Genomic DNA, 26,574 nt, shown 5'->3' with positions numbered 1-26,574 from the left:
CCAGAAAACCCAAAGTGGTGCTGTGGCTCAAGTAGTAGAGTGCTAGGCCTTGAGCTAAAGAGCCCAGGTCCAGAGTTCAAGCCCCACAACCAACAAAAAAAAAAAAAGAAAGAAAGAAAAGAAAAGAAACCCTTCCCTCAGAGTGAACAAATGCATTCATGCTATTCAGTATAAACTCCTAGCTACTCAGGAGGCTGAAATCTGAGGATCGAGGTTCAAAGCCAGTCCAGGCAAGAAAGTCTGCAAGACTCTTATCTCCAGTTAACAACCAGAAAACTGGAAGTGGTGCTGTGGCTCAAGTGGTAGAGTGCTAAGCCTTGAGCTGAAGAACTGAGTGACAACACCCAGGCCGAGTTCAAGCCCCACGACCGACGGAAAGGGAAAGGGACAGGGGGAAAGAGAAGGGAGGGGAGGGGAGGGGAGTGGAGGGGAGGGAGGGGAGGGGAAGAAAACTTCTGGGACCCTTCTGCTCTTAGAACTCCTGAACTCCCCACTAGACTTTTTATAGGAGGTTAGATTATCTATCAATATTCAATTTACAAATGCTCTCTCCAACAACAACAAATATATACATACACACACAGATTTCCAGTTTGGGTGAGGGACTAAATTTTAAATATTTTTAATACAAAATGAAGTTTTACTTTGAAAATCACTTTTTTAACTAAGCCTATATTTAATAAAATATATCTCTATAGTCTATAAACTGCTTAAGCATTTACATTCCAGGTTACTCCCAAGACTTTAAATAGTGTTACTTTAATTCTGTACATTTACAGTAAATTTCAATGTCTTCTCAAAAGTAGTTGCTTTTAACAACTACTTAAATGAAATACTGTTGAGATTAAATGATCAATGTCACCACATTGAGCCAGAATATACATTCTTTTTTATTTCTTGGATAATATTTCTTATATCAGTGTGAAATACTACCGTGTGAGCTACTTTCTTTGCAAGGTACAGAAAATGTAAAAACTAAATGTTTAGAAACTGATGTAACTAGTTACAAAACCATAATTATACAAGAGTGTTCTTTGATAACAAGAAGACTTCACCTCCCATCCTGTGGTGTTTTAATGCCTGTAGTACTTATTAACCGACTGTTTCCATTATTACCATTCTACTGGCAACCGCCATTCTTGAAACTGATTGATGTCTAGGAATAAAGCACATTTATTACATGTTGCCAACTTCAGAGGAACAATCATATAACCTGCAATGCTTTTGGAGAAGTGATGATACCTTATATTTAGAGAACTAATCACCGCTAAAGAAAGCAAAAGGGTAAAAACATAATATTTTTTCCCTATGAGGACATTTCATTGCAATATATGCCATTCAATCATAAAATAATTAGAGTCTTCAGAATGGCAGTGGTGAAAGGTAAAGTTGTATACTTCTGTAAGGAAATGTGTACCTGCCTACCTACCTATCTACCTATATCAGCTATTGTCCATATCAACTTTCAAGTTCAGCCTTGCACAGATAGGGTGAAGGATATGAAGAGTGACTAAAAATACAACTCTTGTTGAGTTTTTATGTGAGAAAAAAGCTTTAATGTTTAATAATTCTGTTTATTTTTCCTTCTTTTTTCCCCAAACTACTATTGTGCTGTCTCCATTCACCATTTACTGAAGTTCTTGTCACTTTCTGATGTCACTTAACCATCTGCACTGACCTAGCCTTCATCAGACTACTTGACCTCCACTAACTTGATACATCCCTTCATAATTGATCACTGCTCCTTATTTAACCATCATTAAGAGATACTATACAATGATTCAGCATGAGTAGTTTGTGGTTCTACTGTACCAGTTTCTTTTGGTCAGTTTACCCAGCCACCCTGGATTTGATTGTTTCATTAGGAGTTGAAAAAAAAAGTTGAATAAAAATATTTCTTTCTCCCTACTGTTGGGAGGATTCTATGATTGACTCTTCAGAGGACACTTAGAATGGGACTTACACAATCTCCTGACCATATTCTAGGCACGCAGTGCTGCTTGCTTCTTGAAAAATGGCTCTCCGGAGACATTAGATTGCATCATGCGCCTCTAATGAGTAGAAACGTGAAACGGAACATATGTTTTCTTGCAGAAATATCCAGCGTGGTGCATTTCTTTTGTCATCTGTTGCGCAGGTCTTGACGTCTCAGAATCAGTTAGACATAGAACATGGTGTTGATGAACAGTATGTCTCGCACTCACACGTTTTTGTCAGGTGTTACACTTTATCCTGCCTTCTGATTATAGGCTCCCCCAAACCAAAACTCTAGCCTGAGAACTCTCATTTTTATTCTCCACCTCTGAGACTCTTGACATATTCTTAACAAAGGAGTCTTGTGTGAGTCTTGTAAAGTAGAAAGTGTTGAAATAAATGGCTTATGACATGTATAGTGTTGAAATAAACGTTTATTTTAACACTTCATAAGTCATGAGTCATTTATTTTAACACTTTTCACTTGAAGTGTTTAAATAATAGGTTTTATACAGGGATGTGCCATCCACTCTGTTTAATGTAAAAGTGAATATGTAAATAAATCCATCTATCTAATCTGGATTTTCCACCCTTTGGCTGCCAGACAGTCTGGTTGCTATAGTTTCTAGAGTAACCTGAAATTAAATATTCTTCCCTTTCTTTCTCAGATGATGGCTAATTTGATGGTCCATAAGGCAATTGGCCATCACTACATTAATGGACAATTTAGTTAAATATATTTTTTTTAGAAGTCTTAAAAAAAATAAAAAGAACCAGCAAGGATTCAAGTTGACAACTACATGCTTTCATAACTAAAAGAGCTTTGGTAGAAAAATGTTGAGATTTTTTTTCCTTTTGTCTTTAGAGTGAATAGAAATTTGTTTGAAAGGTTCTTTTGACCACTTGTACAAGCATGTACACACATACATACAATGTGTAGGCATGTGTGTGTGTGTGTGTGTGTGTGTGTGTGTGTGTGTGTGCAGGATGAAGTTCAGGGAAGCAGTAAATACATAGCAAATGGTAATTTGTGGAAGAGAAGTAATATGGAAAGCAGCAATGGCTTGGGATTTAATAGTTTTGAATGAATACAGATCTACTAGTTATTGTTACAAGGGTAACATATTTAACTCCTTTTAGCATAAAATATAAAAGCTCCTGGTATTTTTTGAGATTTAAGTGAAAGCCTCTGTAGAATGGTTTATGTACATTGGGTCACTTAAGAAGGAAGAGCCATATTACTGCTTTTTCTTAGTAATAGCAATTTATAGGAACATTTTTTAAAACGATTTCCAATATCCGTAAGTCTGTGTCTTTTTGGTTTTGCCAGACAATATAGCCAAATTGATATTTTTATATAAATAGCTAGACTCCAAGTGTTATGTAAGAAAAATTTTTAAATGAAGTTTGGCTTTAAAATGATTTAGGCTTGCAGAAATGGTGAAAATATAGAACATAAATGTCTCGCGTAACTAACTCAACTCCCTCTACTTTTAATTATAAAAGAATATGCTAATTTAAGAATTCATGAAAACAATACCTTGTGTTGGAAGAATTTGAGACAAAGATGGTATTTTACAGTACAACAAACAAAGAAATACATGGAATAAAACCACTGTGGGATAGAAGTATGGGAATAAGAAAGGAAAACCAAGAGGCTAGTAATAGGGGAGAAACTCAGACCAACTTCTCACAAATACTTGCTTTTTTCCCGTGTATGAACTAGCTCCCCAGCAAACCTTGCTTTGCTGAAAGTGTTCATTGGGCAGATGTTTTCTTTTGCTTGCACATACTAGGAAATCTTTTTAAAGAATAATTAAGATCTGAGAAGTAAAAAATATTCCAGAAAGAAAACAAATACTGGCATTCATTTTCCATTTGACATTTTCCAATGTCTCTAAATACTATTGATTTCAAATTCTAAATTATTCACTTCTGAACATGCCTTGTAGAATTATTACAGTGCTGTCTGTATGAGCTTGTAATCATTGATTGTGACATTACGCTCTCCATAAATGTGCTATTGTGAATAATTAAACTTGTTAGCATTTGGTTTGCCTACAGTCTTTAGAGTGCGAGCACTTTTTGGCAATCACAAATATGTTTCTCTAATAAAGTTTGTACTAGATATAAGAAACACATCGTGCACCCTTTCCCTGAAACTTTGAAACCGTTTGGTGTTTTGCAGATCTAGAATTTTACGAACTGCATCATACTATTCCAGTGTTCAGTAAATAAGAATTCTGGGGTTCTAGAGTTTATAAATAAATAAATGACCATGTACTATACAAACAAGAGACATTTTCCATGCTATTTCCTGTTGGTCAACCATTTCTTATGACCATTTCTTATATTTCCTTTCTCATTGCATAGAGTAAAATAAACATAGGTGTTCCAAAAATGGTATATTTTAGGACAATTGGCCCTATCTAAAGTGGATTAGAGTTCTACTTTTAAAAAAATTGAGAGACTACTGTAGTTGAATACAGTTGCTTTCAACTTGCACTCAATTACACTGTCTTTTAAAAACAATATGTTTTTATTGTAAAAACAATGTACAGAGGGGTTACAGTAAGGTAACGAATACATTTCCTATCAAACATTGTTACCTCCTCCTTTGTTTTTCCCCTACCATCCCTCCCCTCCCCCAAGCTGTAAAGTTTATTTTCTTTCTTTTTTTTGGGGGGGAGGGTCTGGTCGTGGGGCCTGAACTCTGGGCCTGGGCCCTGTCCCTCAGCTCTTTAGCTCAAGGCTAGCGCTCTACCACTTGAGCCACAGCGCCACTTCCAGCTTTTTTCTTTTTGCTTATGTGGTGCTGAGGAATCGAACCCAGGGCCTCAGGCATGCAAGGCAAGCACTCTACCACTGAGCCACCTTCCCAGCCCTGTAAAGTTTATTTTCAACATAGTATCTTGTACATCTCATTGTTACAATGGGTTAACCTGTATCCTTATTTCAGCATTTTGTTATTTCCCTTCCCCTCCCCAAATTAGAAAAACTCCAGCTGATTGGAAACTTTGGCAAAGTTCAGAGTGTCTTTGAGCTCTTTGAAAACAACAATAAAATATAGCAATGTTGGCAAAAGTTACAAAAAAAAGCTCTCTCCCCTTGAGTCATGGATGGGAAGTATGTTCTAGCCATCCCTCTGTAACTGAGTTTAGCACAGCTGTGATGCCCAATAGCCATATCTGAATGGTCTAATGCTGTTTGGCCTCATTATACAGAATTTAAGCATTTTGGATGATAAAAAAACACTTATGTCAACAATATAAATGGGAAGATCATCCATGAATGAGGGAAAACATATGCATCACATTTGACTTAGATGTGTGCATTTGATTTTGTCAATATACAACCCTTTGCCACTAAGTTGGACCCGATAATGGGCGGTCTCCTTCTCATGCAAGCAGAAGTTAGCTGACTGCCATTTGGCAATGAGTTCGTCATCCAGAGAGGCACGCTTGCCAATCCACCCACACGTCCATGCCAACTGACAGAGGAGTAATGACCTCAATTTGACAAGAGACTGAAATATCACCAGAACACATAAAAGATTGGAGAAGTAAAATAGAGAAAGGGTATTTCATCTCATCTCAATCCCCTCATAGGCTGGATGCAGCTACTAGCCAAATGGATTTTAGAGATTTAGCTAGGGAAGATGAGTTTATGATTACAAGGTTTTAATAGGAATCATACCCTTGTGTGCTTGCTCTCTCTTGGTTTATTTTTTGTTGTTTTTTTTTTGTTGTTGTTGTCGATGTTTGAGAGGTAAAGATATGTTCAAATACCAATTTGGGCATAAAGTGCAGAAACAGAAACTCTCATTATAGGTTAACAATATTTGTGATCATTTGATGACATTTTTGAAATTTGGCTCTGGGGCCTCACTGGATACAGCAGTCTGAAAAGGGCCAGCCTGCTTTTGTGGCAGGCTGACACTGCTTTTCCAGATAGAGTGGGTTTAGCATGACTGACTGGTCTAGGAGTCATACTTTTTAATGTTTAGTCCAGCCAGAATATCTAATAAAATATTATGTCCTTACTTCTCAGTGATCAGTGATTTGTCCCGGACACTGCAGGGGGGGTGTAGAGTGCTCATGGGTATCTAAGTGATGATGTGTAATGGCGATTACAAACATTAAAGAGGCCCTGCAACATGACAAAGATAGAAAATAGCTTCTGAGGAGTCATCTTGTTCACATAGATTTATCATCCAATGTAAATGCATTTCCACTGATGACCTTCAGTATATTCACCTTTATCCTAGAAGCTCAGAGATTCATTTCCTATTTGTTAATGAGGAGGTAATGTTCTTGTGTCGTAGGACAGAGTCTTTGAAAGATGCTCATCTTAAAGAAAAGTTGTAGTAAGGATTTATTTTAGTATAACAAGTTCAAATAGGGGGAAAAGAGAAAGACAGAGAAACATTTCCTGCTCCCCATGAGAGGAATGGGAGTTAAAGACTCAAAATGGTAGTTCTTGTTTGTTGAAGTGTTTTTTATTCCTATTTTCTTTATCATAGTCATCAACGATAGTTTTTTTTTTATTTTCCTTAAATGAACTGTTCTGGACTTGAGACATATCCCTTCGCTGCTTATTCTGTTAACATGGTAAGTTATATTAGTTGATTTTTTAATATACTATCCCAACTTCACCCTCAACCTCATTTAATTGTGATATTTTATGTGTGTTGCTGAATTTAATTTTTTCATATTTCATAGATCATATACCCAGAACTTGGGTATCTGATAATGCATCCATCTTGTCAGTCCACAATTTATTTTCTTTTTTTAAGTATTAGTAGATTTTAGCATCAGAAATATTGACCTCATAAAGTGAGTTGGGAATTGCTTCTCCTATTTCCTACAGTAATTTGTGTAAGATTATTATTTCCTTGAATTAGGAAGCATTTGCCAGTGAAACTATTTGAGCCTATGGCTTGCATTGTGAAAATGGTTGTGATTATTATTATTATGAATTCACCTTCTGTAGTAGTGATGAGTCTATTTTTATTTCATTTTGTTTTGTTTTGATTTTGATTGGTTGTATTCTTGCATGGAATTTTGTTTATGTTTTTATTTTAATTGTTGGATTTATTTTATGAAGCTGTACTATTTGTTTGCTTGTAATTTAAATGATTTTGGAATCTGTAGTGATGGTTTTATACTCCCTCTGTCCTTTACTATGCTAACTGTTTATAGATGGTTCTCCTTGATTGTATCTGGGTCTAAATTGCATATGTTAGAAGTTTTGCCTGCTTAATGGATTATCCAAAGAGCTACTTGTATCTAGCCACCCATTTGACTAAAGAACATCTCAAGTTTAAACCCAGAGTTGTAAATCATTTAAAGTTTCAGAGACCACAGCTTGCGTGAGGCTAACCCCCCATTTGGGCTTAGAGCTTCCCTGTGGTATGAAAGGAGATGCTGCCAGACCTCACGTCTATGGTAGGATGAGAGCTAGTTTGGCCTTCAGACAAAGGGCCAAGTGGAGTTGCCCCTTGTCCGCATATGGTGTTTGGCAGTTGTCTATTCTAAAGTAGAGAACCAAACACCCCTGCCTAGTCCTGCCCACTCTCCAGCTGTGTTTCAGCCAACACGGAGGAAAGTATCTTATCACAGAGCACAGGGATTTGCACATGTAATCCATTGTGAAGTGAAAAGCGGATGATTGCAGAAAATGAAAGGAAAAGTTTAACCAGAATGGTCATGCTACCGTGGACACCTGGCCACAGAGCAAACAGCTTCAGGTGGCAGACAGAAGAGAAATCACAGCTTACCAGAGAAAGAAAGAATGCTAACCGAGTGGGGGTGTGAATTCTTTTTTCTGTTACTTTTGTTGTTGGTTTGTTTGTTATTTCTCAAAAAAAATGCTATCCAGGGTTTTCCCAAAGCAAAGGTCATTCTAATCAGCATAGTCATGATGATGGGAACCATACTGAATACACAGAGAACGGTGAGACTTTCGTGCAGTACTATAGCATTTACTTGTATATCCTTAAGCAAAGTTGCATCATAAATATTTTATATGCTGAGTCTATTTACTCTGTCATGGTTCAAAATATCTTCTCTGAATAGTTAGTCCTTCTATTTATACTTACAGTAAACACTATAATTTCGTTAAAAAAAAAGTAGCAGTAACTTGGAGAAGACGTACTTGGGAAAGATTACTTACTTCAGAGAGGGTTTTTGGTTAGCTGGAAATCAAGAAAATTGCTCATGTTGAATCCTAGCAATAGATTTTTTTTTTACCCTGACCATAACCTTGTACATTTTTCTTTCATTGTCATAATACATGTGTAGCCACACAACCACACATCTGTACATACACATGCTATTTAACTCTTTGAGCCTGAGTGAAATGGTACTAATAATGCACAATGCATGGTTTATAATGATGCAGTAAATAATACATAAATAATACAAGGATCATTTAGTATACTGTTTCCAGGTTCTCAAGATTATTTTAGTCTAGTCATAAAACAATATTGGCATTGGCTTCAGTAAAATTTTGTTTTGGCTTGTGAAGCTAATGACATGAAAACTATGAAAGTCTCAAACAATTTTCTATGCATTACTTAGCAGCACCATTTATTCCCTGATCTTTGGCTCTTGGTTTGGGGGTAGGTTGCTGAATAGCAAGAAAAAAAAACAAATTTAGAACTTTGGTCCATTTTAAAAGCTAAATGCTAACTGCTGAAATTCCAGCTGAGATCTACAAACCATGTAGCATTTTCTCTGAGACCAACTTTAAAAAGTGTGAATTGTTGTGAAGTAAAAAGGTACTTAAGTATTTAAGACTGAGAGATGAAAAATTCACTGTTTGTTTTCTTCTATATGGAGGTTAGCAATCAAACCATACAAGGAGCACATTATACATATTTATAGATTCATATGATTTTAATTATACTAACCAGTTGCGTAAATAGGCTTATGAAGTTCTCCATTCTTGCTCCAAAGAAAGTAACTATGTGCTTGCCTCTATTGTGAGAGCTACAAACAACCTGAAAATAACAAATAGAGGCCTTACTTCAGCAATCCTTTCTTTTAGCTGTGTCTTTCCTCAGTGTAAACATGTCTACACACTGTATTTCTTTCTAAATCTGTATGTTCTCCCTAGCCATATTGAAGAATGTGCTTACTGTACTGTTTCATTAAATGGCGGTGTTATCAGGTAATTGTTTAAACATAATGCCACAGCACTATCAAAAGGAAAGGTGAGCTAATGGCATTTGCAAATGTCAGGGATTATCTTAACACTTTTATTATAGTTTATAAAAAAAGTAGGTTCAGGGCATTTCATGGCAATTATTTCTACAGAAATTGGTTATTTAAATAAATTGCTAATTATCTGAAGATGACAGTATTGAAAATGCTACTAATGAGTTGTTTAATAAGTGTAGCTTGTGGTGGCCACCTACAGGTTGAAAATAGAAAGCATGTATAGACTATGTGTGGTAAATGCTAAATGCTTTTCCTTCAAATAGCAAATTGAATGCTAAGTCTTGGACCATACAATGAGTTTCTAAATTATACAGAGAGAGTGGCTGGAGTTTTGTGTCATCAAATTTCACTTTTCTTCTTTAATTGTCTTTTGTCTTGTCATTCTTATCTCAAACTATCATTGGTGATAACTAGTCTAGTTTTATAATTTACCTTCCCAACTGGGTTACTTTTCAAATGAAAGAGGATGCTACTTATAATTATCTCATGTAATTATAAATAAGTATAAGTACAATAAACTGGAGCTTTCATGGGAAAACTGGCCCATATGGTCATTGTAGTTAAAGCAATTACTAACTACTCTAGCTTTAATTTAATTCCTATCCAACAGTTAATGTGATGCTATTTCTCTTGTTTATCATACGTGGATAATATAGTTTAAATATCAACTCATCTTTCTCAATCTTAATTGATAATTGAGCATTTAAATGAAGAAGAAATGCAGTAGTCTGGTTAAGAACATAGTTTTGCAAATCAGAAACACCTAGATTCATATATTGGATCGACATTTTTGTAATGGAGTGATCTTAAAAATGTAATAGCAATCCCTATGGAGTCTTAGGTTACATTTGGATAAAAATAGAGACAAAAATACTATTTCATAGTGATGCTATAAAGAGAATGTTATGGAAATCAGAAGAAAATATCTGGCAGGGCCCAAAGAAACATAGGTCTCATGGTTTCCCTTATTTTCAATAACTAGTATATGTCTAAGTCAAGCAGAAAAGGTCAGATAAGGTGATATTAGGGAAATGAACCCTAAGAAATGTATTCAAATGTTTTTTTTTCTTTCATGCAATTGTTTCTAACACATTTATAAGATTATTTCTTTGTTGCTTTGTATGTCCTTCCCCCACAGTATAACGCCTGCTTTCACTGTATTTGATGTCGGTATAATTTGTGGAGGGGAAGGGAAAAAACAAATCGTTTAAATAGGAATACAGGTGAACCCATTGCAACAATGAGATGTACAAGTTGTTATGTCAAAAACGAACTTTACAACTTTGGTGGGAGGGGGGAGGAGAATTGAGTGTGGGGGGGGAAGAGGATGGGAAGGGATGGGAAGGAGAAACAAAGGAGGAGGCTACAATGCTTGATAAGAAATGTACTCATTATCTTGCCCATGTAATTGTAACCCCTCTGTACAGTATTTTCACAATAAAAAAAAAAGAAAATATCTGGCATTTAGAAAGCACTCAAAAGAAGTCAGTAACTTATACATCTAGTGTTCATTTTTTATTGTAACCATATTTGCTTCTTTTCTAGGTTAATTTCACTTCTGGTATCTTTGTAAATCTGTTGAGCAAATTCCATGCTCTTTAAACCATGAAATTTGAATTAAAATTCAAATTTAGAGTTAGACAAGACCTCCTATGTCCTACACTGCAAAAGTCTTTCTGTTATGTCTTGTCTGTCAAGCAACCACCAACATTCAAGAGATTGAAAAGTCTCCAAAGCTGAACTTGCAAAACATTACTGACAAACATAAGAACAATGAAACTATTAATGTATGCTTAGAATGAGTCTTTTAGAATCTGTCTTTTCTTCCTGGAAATCCTTCACATGTTTGAAGACAACTCTTATGATTCTTTTTAATTATTTTATAACTATCTATTATTGTATATATAATTCTGATGAATCCTTTTGGTATCAAGAGAATTTTAAGAACATTATAAAAATAGTCATCCTTTTATTGCACAAAAAGTTATGAGCACCTTCATATCTAAAAGAATCAAAAAATGGTAAGTAGATATGAAAGCTTAAAAGTTCTCCTTCAACCCTTGTGCTATTGGCCTTGCTGAGTTTCTCAGCCCTGAGGACTGTGAATACCTTTTTTTTTTTAGCATTATTATACCCACCTTTATTTTTCCCTTACCATCCCTTTCCTCCCCACTCCCCAACTCTTCTCTCCTCTCCCCAACTCTGCAAAGTTGTAAAGTTCATTTTCAACATAGTGTCTTGTACATCTCATTGTTATAATGGTCATCCTGTGTACTTATTTCAGCATGTTGTTATTTCTCTTCTCCTCTCCAAATTAGAAGAATGCATATACAAGATGCAGGACACCAGAATCAAATACAGTGACAACAGGAGTTGTACCACGGGGGAAGAACATACAAAGAAAAAAAATCACATAGAAGTACATTAAAAAGAACAGCAACAAAGATAAAACCGCTTGTGTCCCTATCTTGAGGTTCATTTCGCTTAGTATCAGGTTATATGGTCATATGTGCATAGCTTTTGAACTCTTCAGCTTGTCCTAGACATATACTAGTTATTGCAAATAAGGGAAACCATGGGACCTATGTTTCTTTGAGTCTGGCTTACTTCACTTAATATATTTTTTTTCCAAGTCTTTCCATTTCCTAACAAATGGGGCAATGTCATTCTTTCTGATGGAGGCATAGAATTCCATTGTATATATATACCACATTTTTCTTGAACCATTGTGAATACTTTTAAACTCAACTTTCTCTGAATGCCACTCGTATGCTAAATGTAATCATACACTTTTCTTTCTGACAACAATGGGCTCATACCCTATATGTGGTGAGACTCGTGATTAATTCTTAACATTACACATTACAGATATTATATGTCCATTTTAAAGGTTTCCTGGGATATCATACATAGAGGAGGCATAATTTATTTAGTAGCCAATAGCTTCCATGGGTGTTTAAATTATTTTCACTGTTACATTTCAATAAACAATAAACTAAAACGTTCCTTCAACCCATCGGCATACCTGTAATATATACTAATGTGATAGACTTTTTAGAATGGAATTTGTGGGTCAAAAAAGATATATCTTCAGAGGTTTTTAAAGTACCTTTGAAAGGTTAATAAATATTTGCTTATAAATACATTTACAACAACAGATTCAAGCTATGAATACTGATGAATATTCATGATTTCTAAGGACAATGTATGAATGTAATTTTATCACTGAATGTTTATTTTTCTGAGCTTTTTTTTTTCTGGCTTTGACAATATTAACTTACATAAGCGACAGGCCAGCCACTGTGCTGAAGGCTTACCATGAATTAGATCACTGATACTCCCAAAGTTGCTATGATTGTATTGGTGTTTTGTGTCTCTGTGTTATGGATAGATATGGCAGATGTTTATTAGGTAAAGGAAGTTTCTTTGACTCATGAATGAAGGAAGCAATTGAGCTTAGACGTTAAAACTAACTGGCTGGAATTTAGCACCTCTGCTCTTAGCATTGGGTGATAGGGATATTGGCTTTTCTAGGTAAAGACCATGCAAGGCTGGTTCTCTTTGCATTTGTTGTACTGTGTGTGATGTCTCAATAATAATTGAAAAGAAGGGACTTTTGGGCCACAGAGGCTTGATTGTTTATTCCTGTCCAACTCTTAGGAGCTGGCATTGGACAAGTTATTTATTCAGTTTCATCTTTCCTTTCTTTGTATCAAAAATAGAAGTGACAGCCCCTTTCTTCATAGTCAGGAGGGTCCCATTACACATGTATATGAAGACCCAGCATTGATACTGCCTATGGAAATCAGGCCATGAGTGGTGCTCCCGCTCCTTCTACTAATGGCAGCTGACAGTTTTTCATAAAGAATAAGGCAAGGTCCTCTCATTGGTGAATATCACTAATTCTATTGCATTAAAATAAGATGTTTGACACATGCTAGGTCCATATAGAGTGAACATGAATTGAGTACAGGTATATTGAATGTGTTCTAAAGCAGATAAACATTGCTATAAAGATAGAAAGACAACAAAAAGATAAATCAACACAACTAAAATTTAAATTTTTTCATTAAAAGTCAGCTTTTCAAAAAAAAGACAAAAGAAGAGATTTCTAAAGTAGTAACAGCATCAGATGAGTGAACTTTCTTTCTCCACCTTTCCCTTTTATTTTTTTGCATCTCTATGGATAGCCCTGGTTCCTTTGAATGCTTCCGTTTCTGGTTGAATTATGCTAATGTTCTCAGAGGGCCTTAATCCATGTGTAAAGATGTATTTTTAAATAGCTGTGCTTCACATATTTACCAGTATATTAGCTTCATTAACATTTTAAACTTGTTTTAGTGAGGCATAAATTTGTTGAAGCTTGATTTATGAGTATTGTGTAAAAATCAATCTTTCAACTCCTAAATCCCTAAAATTCTTGATTTGCTCATATTTTCTTTCTTGTGGATGGTGTTAAAACTATTAACAATTAGACAGTCAAAGTTCAATTTCTAATGAATTTGTTATCCACTTAATTCATTATGTTTCAATTAATGTAAGCAAATTAAAACTACATTTTCCTTTTGTACACACAGTGAGCACAAGTGAGTATTATAACCCAATTTTTGTTTTATTGCCAGCTAGAGCTATTATCAGGAGTTTACTGTGGACTTAGTTCTAACAATTAATTGTGTAACGGTAGCTGTCCTAGGAGTCAAATGATTAGGGGAAAAAACAAACAGAATTAAACTCAATTATTCAATATTCCAGTTATCCAATATTAGCATATGTTCCACACTGTCTTGCCCATTAAAAATTCCCTTTCTCTTCAATGATTCAGTCATGCGAACTAAATCTCTCCCTCCTTATTCACCAATAAACTTCATTTCCAATGTCATTAAAAATCCTTATATTGATTTAGTGCACAGACCTTTTGATTCTCCAAGAAGAAATTCTTAAATATATGGATATCTGCCTTTGAGATTTTTTTTTTACCTTAACAGCACTGTGACACTACTAAGTGACAGCTGATAGAGAAGGAGGTAAAAAGGGGGCATGTAGGCTTCTCTGAAGATGTCAGAGTCTAAAAATTTCTGTTATCATGGGTAACATGCTGTTGTTTGATTTAAAAATTCCCTTTACTATGGAAGGCAGTTTGAAGATTACTCAAAAAAACTAAAGCAAAAACTATCCTATGATCCAGTGATACCACTCTTGGGCATTTATGCAAAAGATTACAAGTTAGGATACAGTAAAGATCTTGGATATCCATGTTCAAAGCTATACTGTCCACTAGAACCAAGGTATGGTAACAGCCCAAATGCCCTTTGATGGAGAAATAGATCAAGAAAATGTGTATGTGCTTAGCTGTATTATATATGTATGTGTATGTATGTGTATATACATTCATCCATCGGGAACAATAATTTTTTCTTATTTGCAGGAAAATGATGAATCTGGAAAATAAATTGTTACATGAAGTAAGTCAGGCTCAGAGAGACAAAGAGTGTGTGCTGTCTCTCCTATGTCAAGCAGATATAAATTATACGCATGTATGAAAACATACGTGGAGTCATATACTTATATACACAAATTGACTAAAGTATGTTCTACTCAGGGAAGGATCCTTTGAACAACTTTTAATTTATTGACATGAAAAGCAGGAAGCTGAAACATGTTTTGTCTGGAGGTAGGAGGGCAAGGGGAGTGAGAAAAATGGTGAGAGGAAAGGTGGACACAGTCATAATATTCAATGTACATATGTGAAATTGGAACTGGGTAACTTGCGGTGATGGGTGGGGTTGGAAGGGATGGAGGAGGACAATGAGAGGGGTGACCTTGATCAAGATTCATTATTTTCACAAATTGACATTGAAGCTCCTTTGTATAACTACTTAAAGAAAACAGAAAAAAAAAATTAAAGAATTTTAAAAAAACCATTGTTTCAGTGCATCAGTAAACATACAAGAAGAGCGTAGAAGATGATGTCAAGATAAACCAAATACAGAGCCAAGTGCTGATGGCTCACACCTGTAATCCTAGCTACTCAGGAGGCTGAGATCTGAGGATCATGGTGCAAAGCCATCCCAGGCAGTAAAGTCTATGAGACTCTTATCTCCAGTGAACCACCAGAAAACTGAAAGTGGCACTGTAGCTCAAAGTGGCAGAGCACTAACCTTGAGCAAAAGAACTCAGGGACAGCACCTGGGCCCCAAGTTCAAGTCCCAGAAATTACAAATAATAATAATAACGATAATAATAATAATAATAGAAAACCAAATATTCCCTGTGAAGTCAGTTGTTCTTTAGGATAGTTCAGATTATTTTAGCAAATCTTTCCACAATTTCTCATGAGTATCTTTGAGAATATACATCATTTCCCCCCTCACACAATTCTAAGATGTTGTTACTACAATTTTCATTGTTCTGTAGTTGTCAAAATTTCAGGTACAGTGAGCTTCTGAAATTTTCTCTCCACCACACTGACTTTGAGGAGTGGAGCTCAGATTCAGACAACAGGACTTGGCCCAATTGTCAAATGTTGTTGCAGACAGTAATTTATCCTCCAGTTGGCTGTCTAGAATGCACATTCATAATCCTTACCAAATGAATGATGTTCAAACAAATGTGATTTCCTTAGTAGAACACTGGCCTACATGGTATACTAGGACTCATTATTTCCTTTGAAGCAACCTACTAAGATTTAGAAGGCAGTTGTTTAGGTTTCCTGTTCTAAGTATATGGTGAGGATACAACTGATTAATCAAGATAGAAAAAGACATAGGTGTTTAGTAAATACTTTGTGGATAGACAGATGTAGATAGGAAAGTGAAGATTGAACAGAGAGTCTGATTGAGTCATGATATATGCATATATGCACATTAAGTCCTAATCGATAATAGCTACCCATAATAGCATTGTTGAAATTGTATTTAAGATACCTTATAACTGATAGCATTGTTTCTACAACTTCTTTTTGCCCTCGGAATCAGATGGATTAAAGTAATACTAAATCTCTCCTTATCAAAAACAAAACAAAGTTATGTGCAATTTATCGAGGAAATTCTTTACTTCAAGGCACTGATTTGAATTTTAAGTTGTGACAACATGGAAGGCAGAGATTGATTAGAAACTAGAAAATCTAGCCCATCAGCTAGTCCTTGAGAGCCACTCTAGTAAAACTCAGAATTCTTGGTAGAAACATTGCAAAGCAAAGATCAGCTCCTTTTTGTTTGTTTGTTTATTGGAGCAGGCGGCTTGTTTTAAAACATGAGGATCCGAGACTGGCCTCTGTTTTATTGAAGGATTCTGTACAACTGAAAGAGAGTAGCTTAATGAAACTGAATTTCCGGTCATGTTCACCTCCTGGGCACCCACATAAATGAGAACTTAATTTAAATTGCATGTTATCTATTAGTTTTTGAAGATAATAGGATTTCAATTTCTTGATTTAAACTTCATTATTTCCTTCAGGATAGAGTCTATTTTCACATTTCTCAAGCAAGCCTCTCAAACTGGCTTCTTTTTTCCCCTAGTTTTTATCCTAAAAGCTATAATTACAGAAATGAGATAAACCTTAACAATCTCAATATCAACTCCATAGCTATAATTTGTCTTGCATTTTAACAGATATATGTGTGTATGTATACCTCCAAATTATATTAATAGGTATATTTTCTTTACACTGAAAATTTCATCTTCATTGAAATTTTTATTCCTACCATATTAAAAATAAAAAGAAATTTATATAATATCATATAGAAAACTATTCAACTTCTTCCAGACACCTATTTTATTTTGTGAATGAAAGTCATTGTAAAACCTATTCTCCATAAAAATCCTGAGAGCAAGTAGAGTATATGTCATATAAAATAAGGGTACAGGATGACCCATTGTACCAATGAGATGTACAAGACACTATGTTGAAAATGAGCTTTACAATTTTGTGGGGGGGGGGAGGGATGAGATGGGGGAGGGGGGAGGAAAGGGATGGTAGGGGAAGAACAAAGGAGGAGGTAACAATGCTCGATAGGAAATGGACTCATTATCTTGCTCATGTAACTGTAATCCCTCTGTACAGTATCTTTTCAATAAAAAATATATATTTAAAATAAAAAGAACAACTCATCAAAAAATCAGGTGAGTAATTTTTTAAAAAATCAAATAGGGTTTATAATGAATAAAGGAATTGAATTTACTATTTCCTGATAATAGGACACTCCATTTCTCCAGAGAGTATAATTACTTTTAATTTAAGAAAAAAAAACCACAGAGATGCCTTTATTAATTTTAAAGGTTTTTATGTTCATTAGGTAGATTAGAAAAGTTTTAAAAATGAAAGAGAAACATGAAAGAGAAAATGTCGTATTGACCTAATTGAACATCTTCAAATGCCAGCGAAGATTTGCTGATGCTTTTTAACACCTGTGTAATAATGTTGCCCTTTAAATGTAACTGGTTAAATTTTCAAAGCTGAGTCCTGGGATTTTTCCCATTTGATGTCCATTAATATCAACTGGAATCTGCAGCCAATTCCCTGTATAGCACTTTGAAATGTTACCCCTTAGTGCTAATGATAGTCTTCTAACAGTGCAGTTAGAAATAAATTATTTATCTGCTTAGTTCAAATTTCCTTTAGTCTCTTGGGTAAACTCAATAAGGTAGGGAAGGGGGAGAATTCCAATATTTCTTTATTACTTCAAAGTAGCATGTATATAAAGAACCCATTAGCTTAGTTTGCATGGGGTAGTACATTATATGGAGATCGCTGTACATCTGTCTGAAGGTTGAAGTTGTAGATTTCTATAAAAATGCTGCTTTCCTTTAACTTTTATTGTTCTTCAGGTTTCTTTGGAATGACTCTAAAGATATACATATATACTTGCAGATATATGTTCCCTAATTTATCCCATCTACTAGGCCAGCTATTTTCAATGGTTAAGATAGAAAATTCTAAAATAATAAATCATTGGTAAATATTTTTGATACAATTGCAGAATCAGGATCTCATTTTCTAATTTCCCTTGACTTACAACTGTCCATTATAGAATTCTGAAGGGTCAGCATTAAACAATCTCAACTAAGAAATACTTATATCCTACAAGAAGCTGTTTTTTAGTCTATATCAGAGGAGCAAATAGACATTTCAACAAATATTGCACGGAAATTTAGTTTTATCTGAATTGCTGTCTGTGGAAAGGATAAAAAGAAAGCCATGTTAAACAAATAATAATTCCTTTGTAGAACATTTTTGTTCACCACAAAACCAAGAGGGGGGTGTGGAGATTACCATATAGCAACCATCCGCCCTGTAGACGCACCTTTCCTTGTTTTCAACAAATGGGAGCAAAGTAGTACATTGGTTGGAATTGATTACCTTGACTGACACATGATTATGTCCCATTCCTATAGCTTACATTAGGTTTAGACCTGTGCCCTACAGTCTATGAATTTGGGTGGATGTATAACAAAGTGCATTCACTACTAGTATATCACACATAATGCTTTCACATCTTTGGAAAATCATCTCTGCTCTGTCCACTCATCTATTCCTCCCCCTGAATGCCTGCTCCCTCTAAATTTTTCCTTTCTCCATAGTTTTGCATATTCCAGAATATCATCTAGTCATGGGACTAATACCATGTAGAACCTTTCAAATTAAAAGCCACTCACTTTAAGGAAAGTCCATTCTACTCCCTTGAAATCCTGCAATAAATCTGTACTGATAATCTGATGGTAGTGGAGGTGGTAGTGAGGGTTCCACATGAGGCTGAACCAATTGCAGATTTATGTTTCTTGGGCATTGATTTAAGGCAATATCAAATTCTTGCACAAGTAGAACTTGTCTTTAGTTCAGGAAAGGCCTTCAAAGGGACTACTGACTTTTGACTGAACACTAGAAATATCAAATTCTATTCCTACTATAAAAGCATTAATGTAGCTAAGCCTGATGGGCATAGCCATAATCCCAAGTTTGGGGGATGGAGAGGTTAGAGGATCCTGAGTTCAAAGTTAGTATGAACAAAGTTAGCATGACCCTGTCACAAAACCAAATTACAAATAAAAGGGCTGGGGGTATGCATGTTGGGGACTAGAACACTTGACTAACACTTGGTTCAATCTTTAGTATTGAAGTCAGTAAGTGAAAGCATTAATTTACACTGGGATGTGTAATCTTTAAAGCACCAAACAGTGTGTTCATGTTTAAAATGACTTCAAAGTACTCTCTTCATCCATGTAGTTTTCATGATTATTAGATGATAATATACTAATCTGGCTAATTAAAATATATGGGGATATACATAAGTGTATGTATATAGACAGAGTCTAAGTGCTGGAGCCCAGTAAATTCTCTTGGTTTCAAACTTTCTAATATATGAAAAACAACATAAGGCTCACTATATTTCTCCCAACTATGGAAAATAAATGTACAAATTACTATGGAATCTGTAAGTTCTTCAGCACTGTGCCTGTGTAGGGAGTCTCTGTTTTTACACCAGCTGCATTACACTTTGATCAGATATCACATAGTTGAATGTCTACTTATGTTCTGTATGAGATTGATTGTTTTTGTTTCTAGAACCTGCTGTTCCTTGTCCTTTTTTTAATATAACAGATGCTTAAATGTTCCATACAATCTTTATACATATATATCAAATTGTAATTTACATGTATTTGACATAAGATTTCTGAGGCTGCTATACCCATTTTCAGAGCACAACTTCGACAATAGCCTCAAAGTCCTTGAAATGAGTATTCATCGAACAACAAGGTAGTGTATATGAAAGAAAGGGCTCATACATTATATATGTGTATACATCTTAGAGATGGTGAAATGTGAAATTGGATCAATAAAACATAATCATTACATAATGGTAAATGTATCCAGACACCAATGGCTCACATCTCTATTCCTAGCTATAGAAGCTAAGATCTTAAGGCTCATGGTTCAAAGCCAACCTGGGAAGAAAAGTCCTCAAGACTCTTTATCTCCTATTAGTCAATAAAAAGCAGGAAGTGGAGCTGTGGCTCAAGTGGTAGAACTCCAACTTTGAGTGAAGAAGCTAAATGACTGCTCAGGGCCCCCAATGTGAACTAGCCCCAGTACCAGCACAAAAGCAAAACCATAATGGTAAATAGAAGTTGACATGCTTTGGTGGCTAATGGCCTACCTAATGATGTTATTTTCTGTAGGGACAGCGATCAGACCTATTGCATTGAGAGCCGTGACTTCCATTGCCCGTGCTTTGCCTGGATTCCCTATTTTGGCCACCGGTGGAATTGACTCGGCGGAAAGTGGACTTCAGTTTCTCCACAGTGGAGCTTCAGTACTCCAGGTAATATTTATGTCTGCCATTTTATAAAGTTTGTCTTATAGTTATACTGTGGGAGAAAAATCCGTATTTTAGAGCCTCTAAGAGAAAGAAACAATTAGGGATCAGAGTGGCAAGCACCCCTTAAGCCCCTCTTCTGAGTCTAGACAAGCCAAAGGCTTATTTACGGTCCCCCTCAAGACACACTCTTAAGCTGGATGCCGGTGGCTCACGCCTGTAATCCTAGCTACTCAGGAGGCCGAGGTCTGAGGATCACGGCTCAAAGCCAGCCAGGGTCGGAAAGTCTGTGAGACTTCTATCTCCAATAAACCAGCAGAAAACCGGAAGTGGCGCTATGGCTCAAGCGGTAGAGCACTAGCCTTGAGCTGAAGAGCGCAGGACAACGCCCAGGCCCAGAGTTCAAAAGACATGCTCTTACTCATCTGTGTCTAAAATAAAGGCGACCAAATACCAAGAGCAAACAGTATTACCGAATTAAAACAAATGTGAGGAAAATTTACATTGAGAAGGATAGTGAAATTGAAGATAAGGCCAATATATGACCTAAGACATGTCATAAGGAATTGAAGTTATTTCAGGCTTTAACGTGGACTTTCTGGCAGACACATGAGAAAACCATTTGGTTTGATATGTTTCAACATACAAATTTAAATTGTTCAGAAGCTTGTGGTACAAAGCTAAGGATTCTGCTGTTGTTTTCATAAAGGGGAATGTTGTGAAATGTACTCTTAATACCATCTGTATAAGTCATAAAAGTTAAGAAATATGTAATTTTAATTTTATCGATTGCATTTTATTGTTATTTACAGGGCCTCACTCTATATGCCAAATTATCCTCAAACATATGATGGCCCTGCCTCAGTCTCTCAAGTTCTGGGATTATAGACCTGCATTCCCATTCAGGGCCAAATTTTATTATGGATACAGTATTACAGCTTTCATAGTATTTCTCAGTTGTAGCCTACTGTTAGTGGCACATTTTAGAATAGATTATTTCTCTGAGGCATGAGCTATACAAGTTTTGAGGTCTGATTTGGCCTAAGGATCAAATATTTCTTAGAATCAGTGGGTATATTATTCTATTAATAGGACTTCTCATTCCTTATTTATTGGTATTTAGTGTTGATGGTAATTAGAAATCCAAGTTGGATATGTTAATGTTCTCTGGCACATTGTGGTGCCAATTTCTTGTGTTTCTGATTTGACAATCCTAATTTACATTGTCTTATGAAATAAGCACTCATAAGTATCAAGATGGTAATGGAGGCACATGTCTTCCCAGGTGTGGAATAGACTTATTTTTCTCTGTACCCAGACTAAACACAACAAAATGGCTTATATATAAAGCCAATATTAAAAAAAAAAGACTGAAATGAGGGTAGAAGAAACACTGGATAGGGCCTTAAGACCTAAGACTATTTGTTGAGTGACATGTTTCCTTATGAAAGCACATGGTGAAATAATTATGCCAATTTTGGTTTCTACATGGGTATCTCTTAATGCAGACTCATAGAGTACCTGAAACTAAGACAATGGAATCTATCACACTATTACAAAGTACATGCTAAATATAAATTTAATAAATGTTTTTAAAAATAAAATGTGCCTGAGAGACTTTTCAATCAAAATTTTGAAGACAGTAAGAATGTCTACATGGCAAAAAGAGTAGTTGTTTCTTCAACTCTGTTTTGGAATGGCCCAGAGACCTTTACAAAGCTTTATAGTATATTGTCTCCAATGTAGTTTGGTTAAAAATGTACAATTCCACACATAGGGTTTTACTGGTAGAAAATCACACATTATTTATAGATCCTATCATTAACTTGAGTCAGACTAGAAAATATTGAGTCAGCTAGAAAATATTGTTAAGCAATTTTAGCTAAAGTGTGAAAAAAAATCAGCATGAAGATGTATTTTGAGTAGTCATTCCATTCCATGAATTCTATAAAACACTTGAATTTACAAATTTGGCCTGGCATTTCAATAGGGTGGAGATGTCTAATATTTCTATCACGCTTCCATTGTAACGGAATATTACCCTGCTCCTGGGTTACCATAGCCTTTCATTTTCTATACTTCTGGGCTACTGAATATTATTAGAGACATTCTAGTATCTCTGCCAAGTGGATTTACTCCAAATTCACAGTGTTTAATGTCAGCTGGGTTTTGGGTACAAGTCAGAATCTCTTGTTTGTTTGCTTTAATTTCTTACCAAATTCTCTCTAGTAGTTAGTTTGGTCTTTTCCATTCATCTCAAATACCTAAATGTCTCCATTGTTGACCTCTTATTTTCTCCAGTTTCATCTGTTGGGGTTTTTTATTATCCAACTCAATCCCTTCTCTGGTTGTATGTTTATCAAACCTATTGCTCTAATTATTTCTATCCAGAAATAAAGCATAAAGTAATCAAATGTATTCTATACAAGAGAGGAGACAAATGCAATGTATGTAAATGTCTAGATTATGATACTAATACAATGGAAGAGAAATAATGGTTACAGACACAGTAGTACAAATTCATTTTTCTATTCTTCTTTTCCACCTACACTACCTATTGTATACATACACTGTTGATAAGTTCACAATAGGGATAAAGATTTATATTCAAAGTAATCACTTCAGTTTCCATTTTAAATGAATTCATGTATTTGAAAATTAAGCCGAATAACTTGAGCAAAGTAACCATGTTTGAAAACTGAAACGTTATTACAGTTTCATCAGTTGAACACAGGTGATCAACTGTCTCCTTTATGAATCAGAATTTATCACAGAATCACTCATCCATTCATTTTTTTTAATTTTTAATTTATTTATTGGGATCCTACTATGTGCTTAGCATGCTAGAATGTTTTAAATAAAGCAGACAAAACCTCATGAAGCTTACATTCCAACAAGAGCAGAAAATATATAATTAATATTAATTACAAACACATCTAATAGGTACTAAGGTAATAAATGGTTTAGTGAGGGTCATATTTTATTGAAATGTCAAGTAAAAAGTGAAAGTGGTAAATCCAGGCACATTTTTATTGACATAAACCTCACTTGCTTTCATTTTTTTTCCTTAATTTACCTGAAAAATCAAAACATACTGTAAACAATCTTACAGTTGACATTCTGAAAGCCTTCCTTATTTGAGATTGCATTTAATAGATGACTTTTTTTCACTGAAGTCTTTTTACTCCTGCTAGGAATATATCATTTCTTAGTGGCCCTATTTATTTTTATTATCTTTTTCTATAACCTAGACAAGGATGCCAACATTTCAATGGTAGACTCCACCACTTTAACCCAGACATATTTGGTGGATGTTTTTTCCTATTCGTTTGAAAAATACCATAGAAATTTTTATGAGAATGTCATTGAATCTGTAGATGTCTTTGAGTAGTATGGACAATTTAACAATATTAGTTGTTAAACCATAAAAACATGCTGTCTTCCTATTTGTATCTGTATTCTTCAATTTCTTTCATCAAGTTTCATAGTTGACCCTGTAGATATCTTTTGCCTACTTAGTCAAATTTATTCTAATGTTTTATAATATCATAATGAGCTTATTTTCTTTGTCTAATAGTTATAGAAGTGCTACTAATTTTTATGTTGGTTTTGTATCCTGAAATTTTACTGAATTTGTTTTATGGTGGAAACTTTAGAGCTTTCTCTTTATATAAGACTATACCATCTACAGAGATAATTTCTGATTTTGGATTTTATATCTTTTTCTCATCGTAGTGCTCTGGCTAGATATTCTAATAGTATGCTAAACAGAAATATAGAGTAGGTATCCTCATTCCAGATCTTGGAAGGAAAGCTTTCCATTTTTTACCATTAAGTATGATTGTCTTAATTGTGTTAATTTATAGTACCTCTGTATCTCTGGACAATTTTTATCATGAAATGATATTAATTTGAGACTATTTCCTTGTATTTATTGAGATTTTTTTTGTTTTCTGTCCTTTATTCTGTTTGTGTGATAGATCACACCTGTTGATTTGTATGGCTTGAAAAATCCTCAGATCCAAGAGTTAAATCTCGCTTGATCATATGGATAGTCCTTTACAATGCTGTAGAATTCAGTTCACCATTGAATTCAATTACTGTTAGAGATGTTCATTAAGGATATATAATTTCCTTTTCTTATAAAATTCTTTCATAGCTTTAATATCAGGATAATAATGGCTTCATCAAATAAGTATGAAATTTCCTTCAACTTTGGTAAAAATCAGTGAAGGATTACCATATATTCATTTTAAAATGTTTAGCAAATTCAGCAAGACATCATGTCATGAGTTATTGATTTTACAGAAAGTTATTTTTATTACCGACATAATTCCTTATTCTATTCTACTAATGTTGGACTTTTATATTTTCTTTCCTTTTTTAGTTCCTTGAGATGTATTAGCTTGTTCTGAAATAGAAATACAAAATATCACAAAAGACTGAATTGCCAGAGGGATTCTGAGGGGAGAAAAGAAAAAAAAAGGTTCAAGCATCACAACTCCTGATTTAAAATTATATCACAAAATTTCTGTAATTAAAAGAATGTTGATGGCACAAGAACAGAAAACATAGAACAATGAAAGAGAACAGAGGGTTCAGAAATAAACTAAAGCTTGAAGAATTAACAATTCTAAATATAACTCCCAAAGATTTAATAGGTAGAATGGTGAGATAATCAGCTAAAATTGAGTTCAAGTTCTAAATAACACCTAAAACAATACAACTCCTGGAAGAAAATATGGGGAAAATCTCCACATCAAAGGAAATGAACCGCAAATAGACAGCCTATAGAATGAATGAAAATATTTACCAACCATGTATCATTTAAGGGAACAACATAATAAAAACTCTTAACGTTTTTTTAAAAGAAAGGAAAAGAGAAGGAAGGAGAATCAGATGAAAGAAAGAAGAAAAGAGAGAGTGAAAGAGAGAAAAGAGAGAGAAGGTTATAATGAAGGAAGGAGAAGGAAGGAATACAGCCTTATTAAAAATAATCAAAGAAGCCGGATGCCAGTGGCACCTAGCTACTCAGGAGGCTGAGATCTGAGGATCACGGTTCAAAGCCAACCTGGGCAGGAAAGTCCGTGAGACTCTTATCTCCAATAATAATAATAAAAACCCACTAGAAAACCAGAAGTGGCGCTGTGGCTCAAGCAGTAGAGCGCTCGCCTTGAGCTGAAGGGCACAGGGACAGCACCCAAGCCCAGAGTTCAAGTCCCATGACTGACCAAAAAAAAAAAAAAAATCAAAGAATCTAAAAAGATATTTCTCCAAAGAAGACATAAAAGTCCAATGAGTAGGTACACCAAAATATGTTCAACATCACAAATTCTCAGGAAAACCCCAAACCCAAAATAAGATCCAAAGCTATTATGATAGCTTTGATCAGCAAGTGTTTGAGCAGAATGCAGGGCAAGGGGAGACCTTGTGCCCTGTTAGTGGGAATGTCAGTTTCCATTCTGCAAATGTTTCTGTTTTATGGAAGACAATATATATTGACTACCGTATTCTGGGGAAAAATGCAAAAGAAATGAAATGGACACCTTGTACCTAGATCTGCATTTCTTTTTTTTCTTTTTTCTTTTTTACTGTGAAAATACTGTACAGAGGGGTTACAATTACATGGCCAAGATAATGAGTACATTTCTTATCAAGCATTGTAGCCTCCTCCTTTGTTTCCCCTTCCCATCCCATCCTCCCCCGACCCCTGCACCCACCCTCCTCTCCCCCCCACCAAAGTTGTAAAGTTCATTTTTCGACATAATGACTTGTACGTCCCATTGTTGCAATGGGTCCACCTGTATCCCTATTTAAACAATTGGTTTATCCCCTTCCCCTACACAAATTATAACATCAAATACAGTAAAAGCAGAGGTTATACTGTGGGGGAGGGACATACAAAGCAACAAAGAAATAATCTTATAAGTATGTTGGAAACAATCACATGAAAAAAAAACATTTGAATTCATATCTTAGGGTTCATTTCCCTAACATCAACTTATCTGACCTTTTCTGCTTGACTCAGACATATACTAGATATTGCAAATAAGGGAAACCATGGG

At 35.0% G+C, this 26,574-nt stretch overlaps 1 protein-coding gene across 2 annotated transcripts in view; it reads left to right on the top strand.

Annotated features, from left to right (window-relative positions):
• The window catches only part of Dpyd (dihydropyrimidine dehydrogenase), a 693,666-nt gene that overhangs the window by 544,102 nt on the left and 122,990 nt on the right, over nucleotides 1–26,574 (top strand). For both annotated transcript variants that reach the window (XM_013036036.1, XM_013036037.1), the window contains exon 19: nucleotides 20,373–20,515. In XM_013036036.1, coding sequence (XP_012891490.1) covers nucleotides 20,373–20,515 — 143 coding nt within the window. The remainder of the gene's footprint in view (nucleotides 1–20,372; nucleotides 20,516–26,574) is intronic.

Source organism: Dipodomys ordii, unplaced genomic scaffold, assembly GCF_000151885.1.
Source record: "Dipodomys ordii isolate 6190 unplaced genomic scaffold, Dord_2.0 Scaffold242, whole genome shotgun sequence".
Classification (NCBI taxonomy): Eukaryota; Metazoa; Chordata; class Mammalia; order Rodentia; family Heteromyidae; genus Dipodomys; species Dipodomys ordii.
The sequence above is the reverse complement of the archived record's forward strand: the minus strand, read 5'-3'. Positions and strand labels throughout refer to the sequence as shown.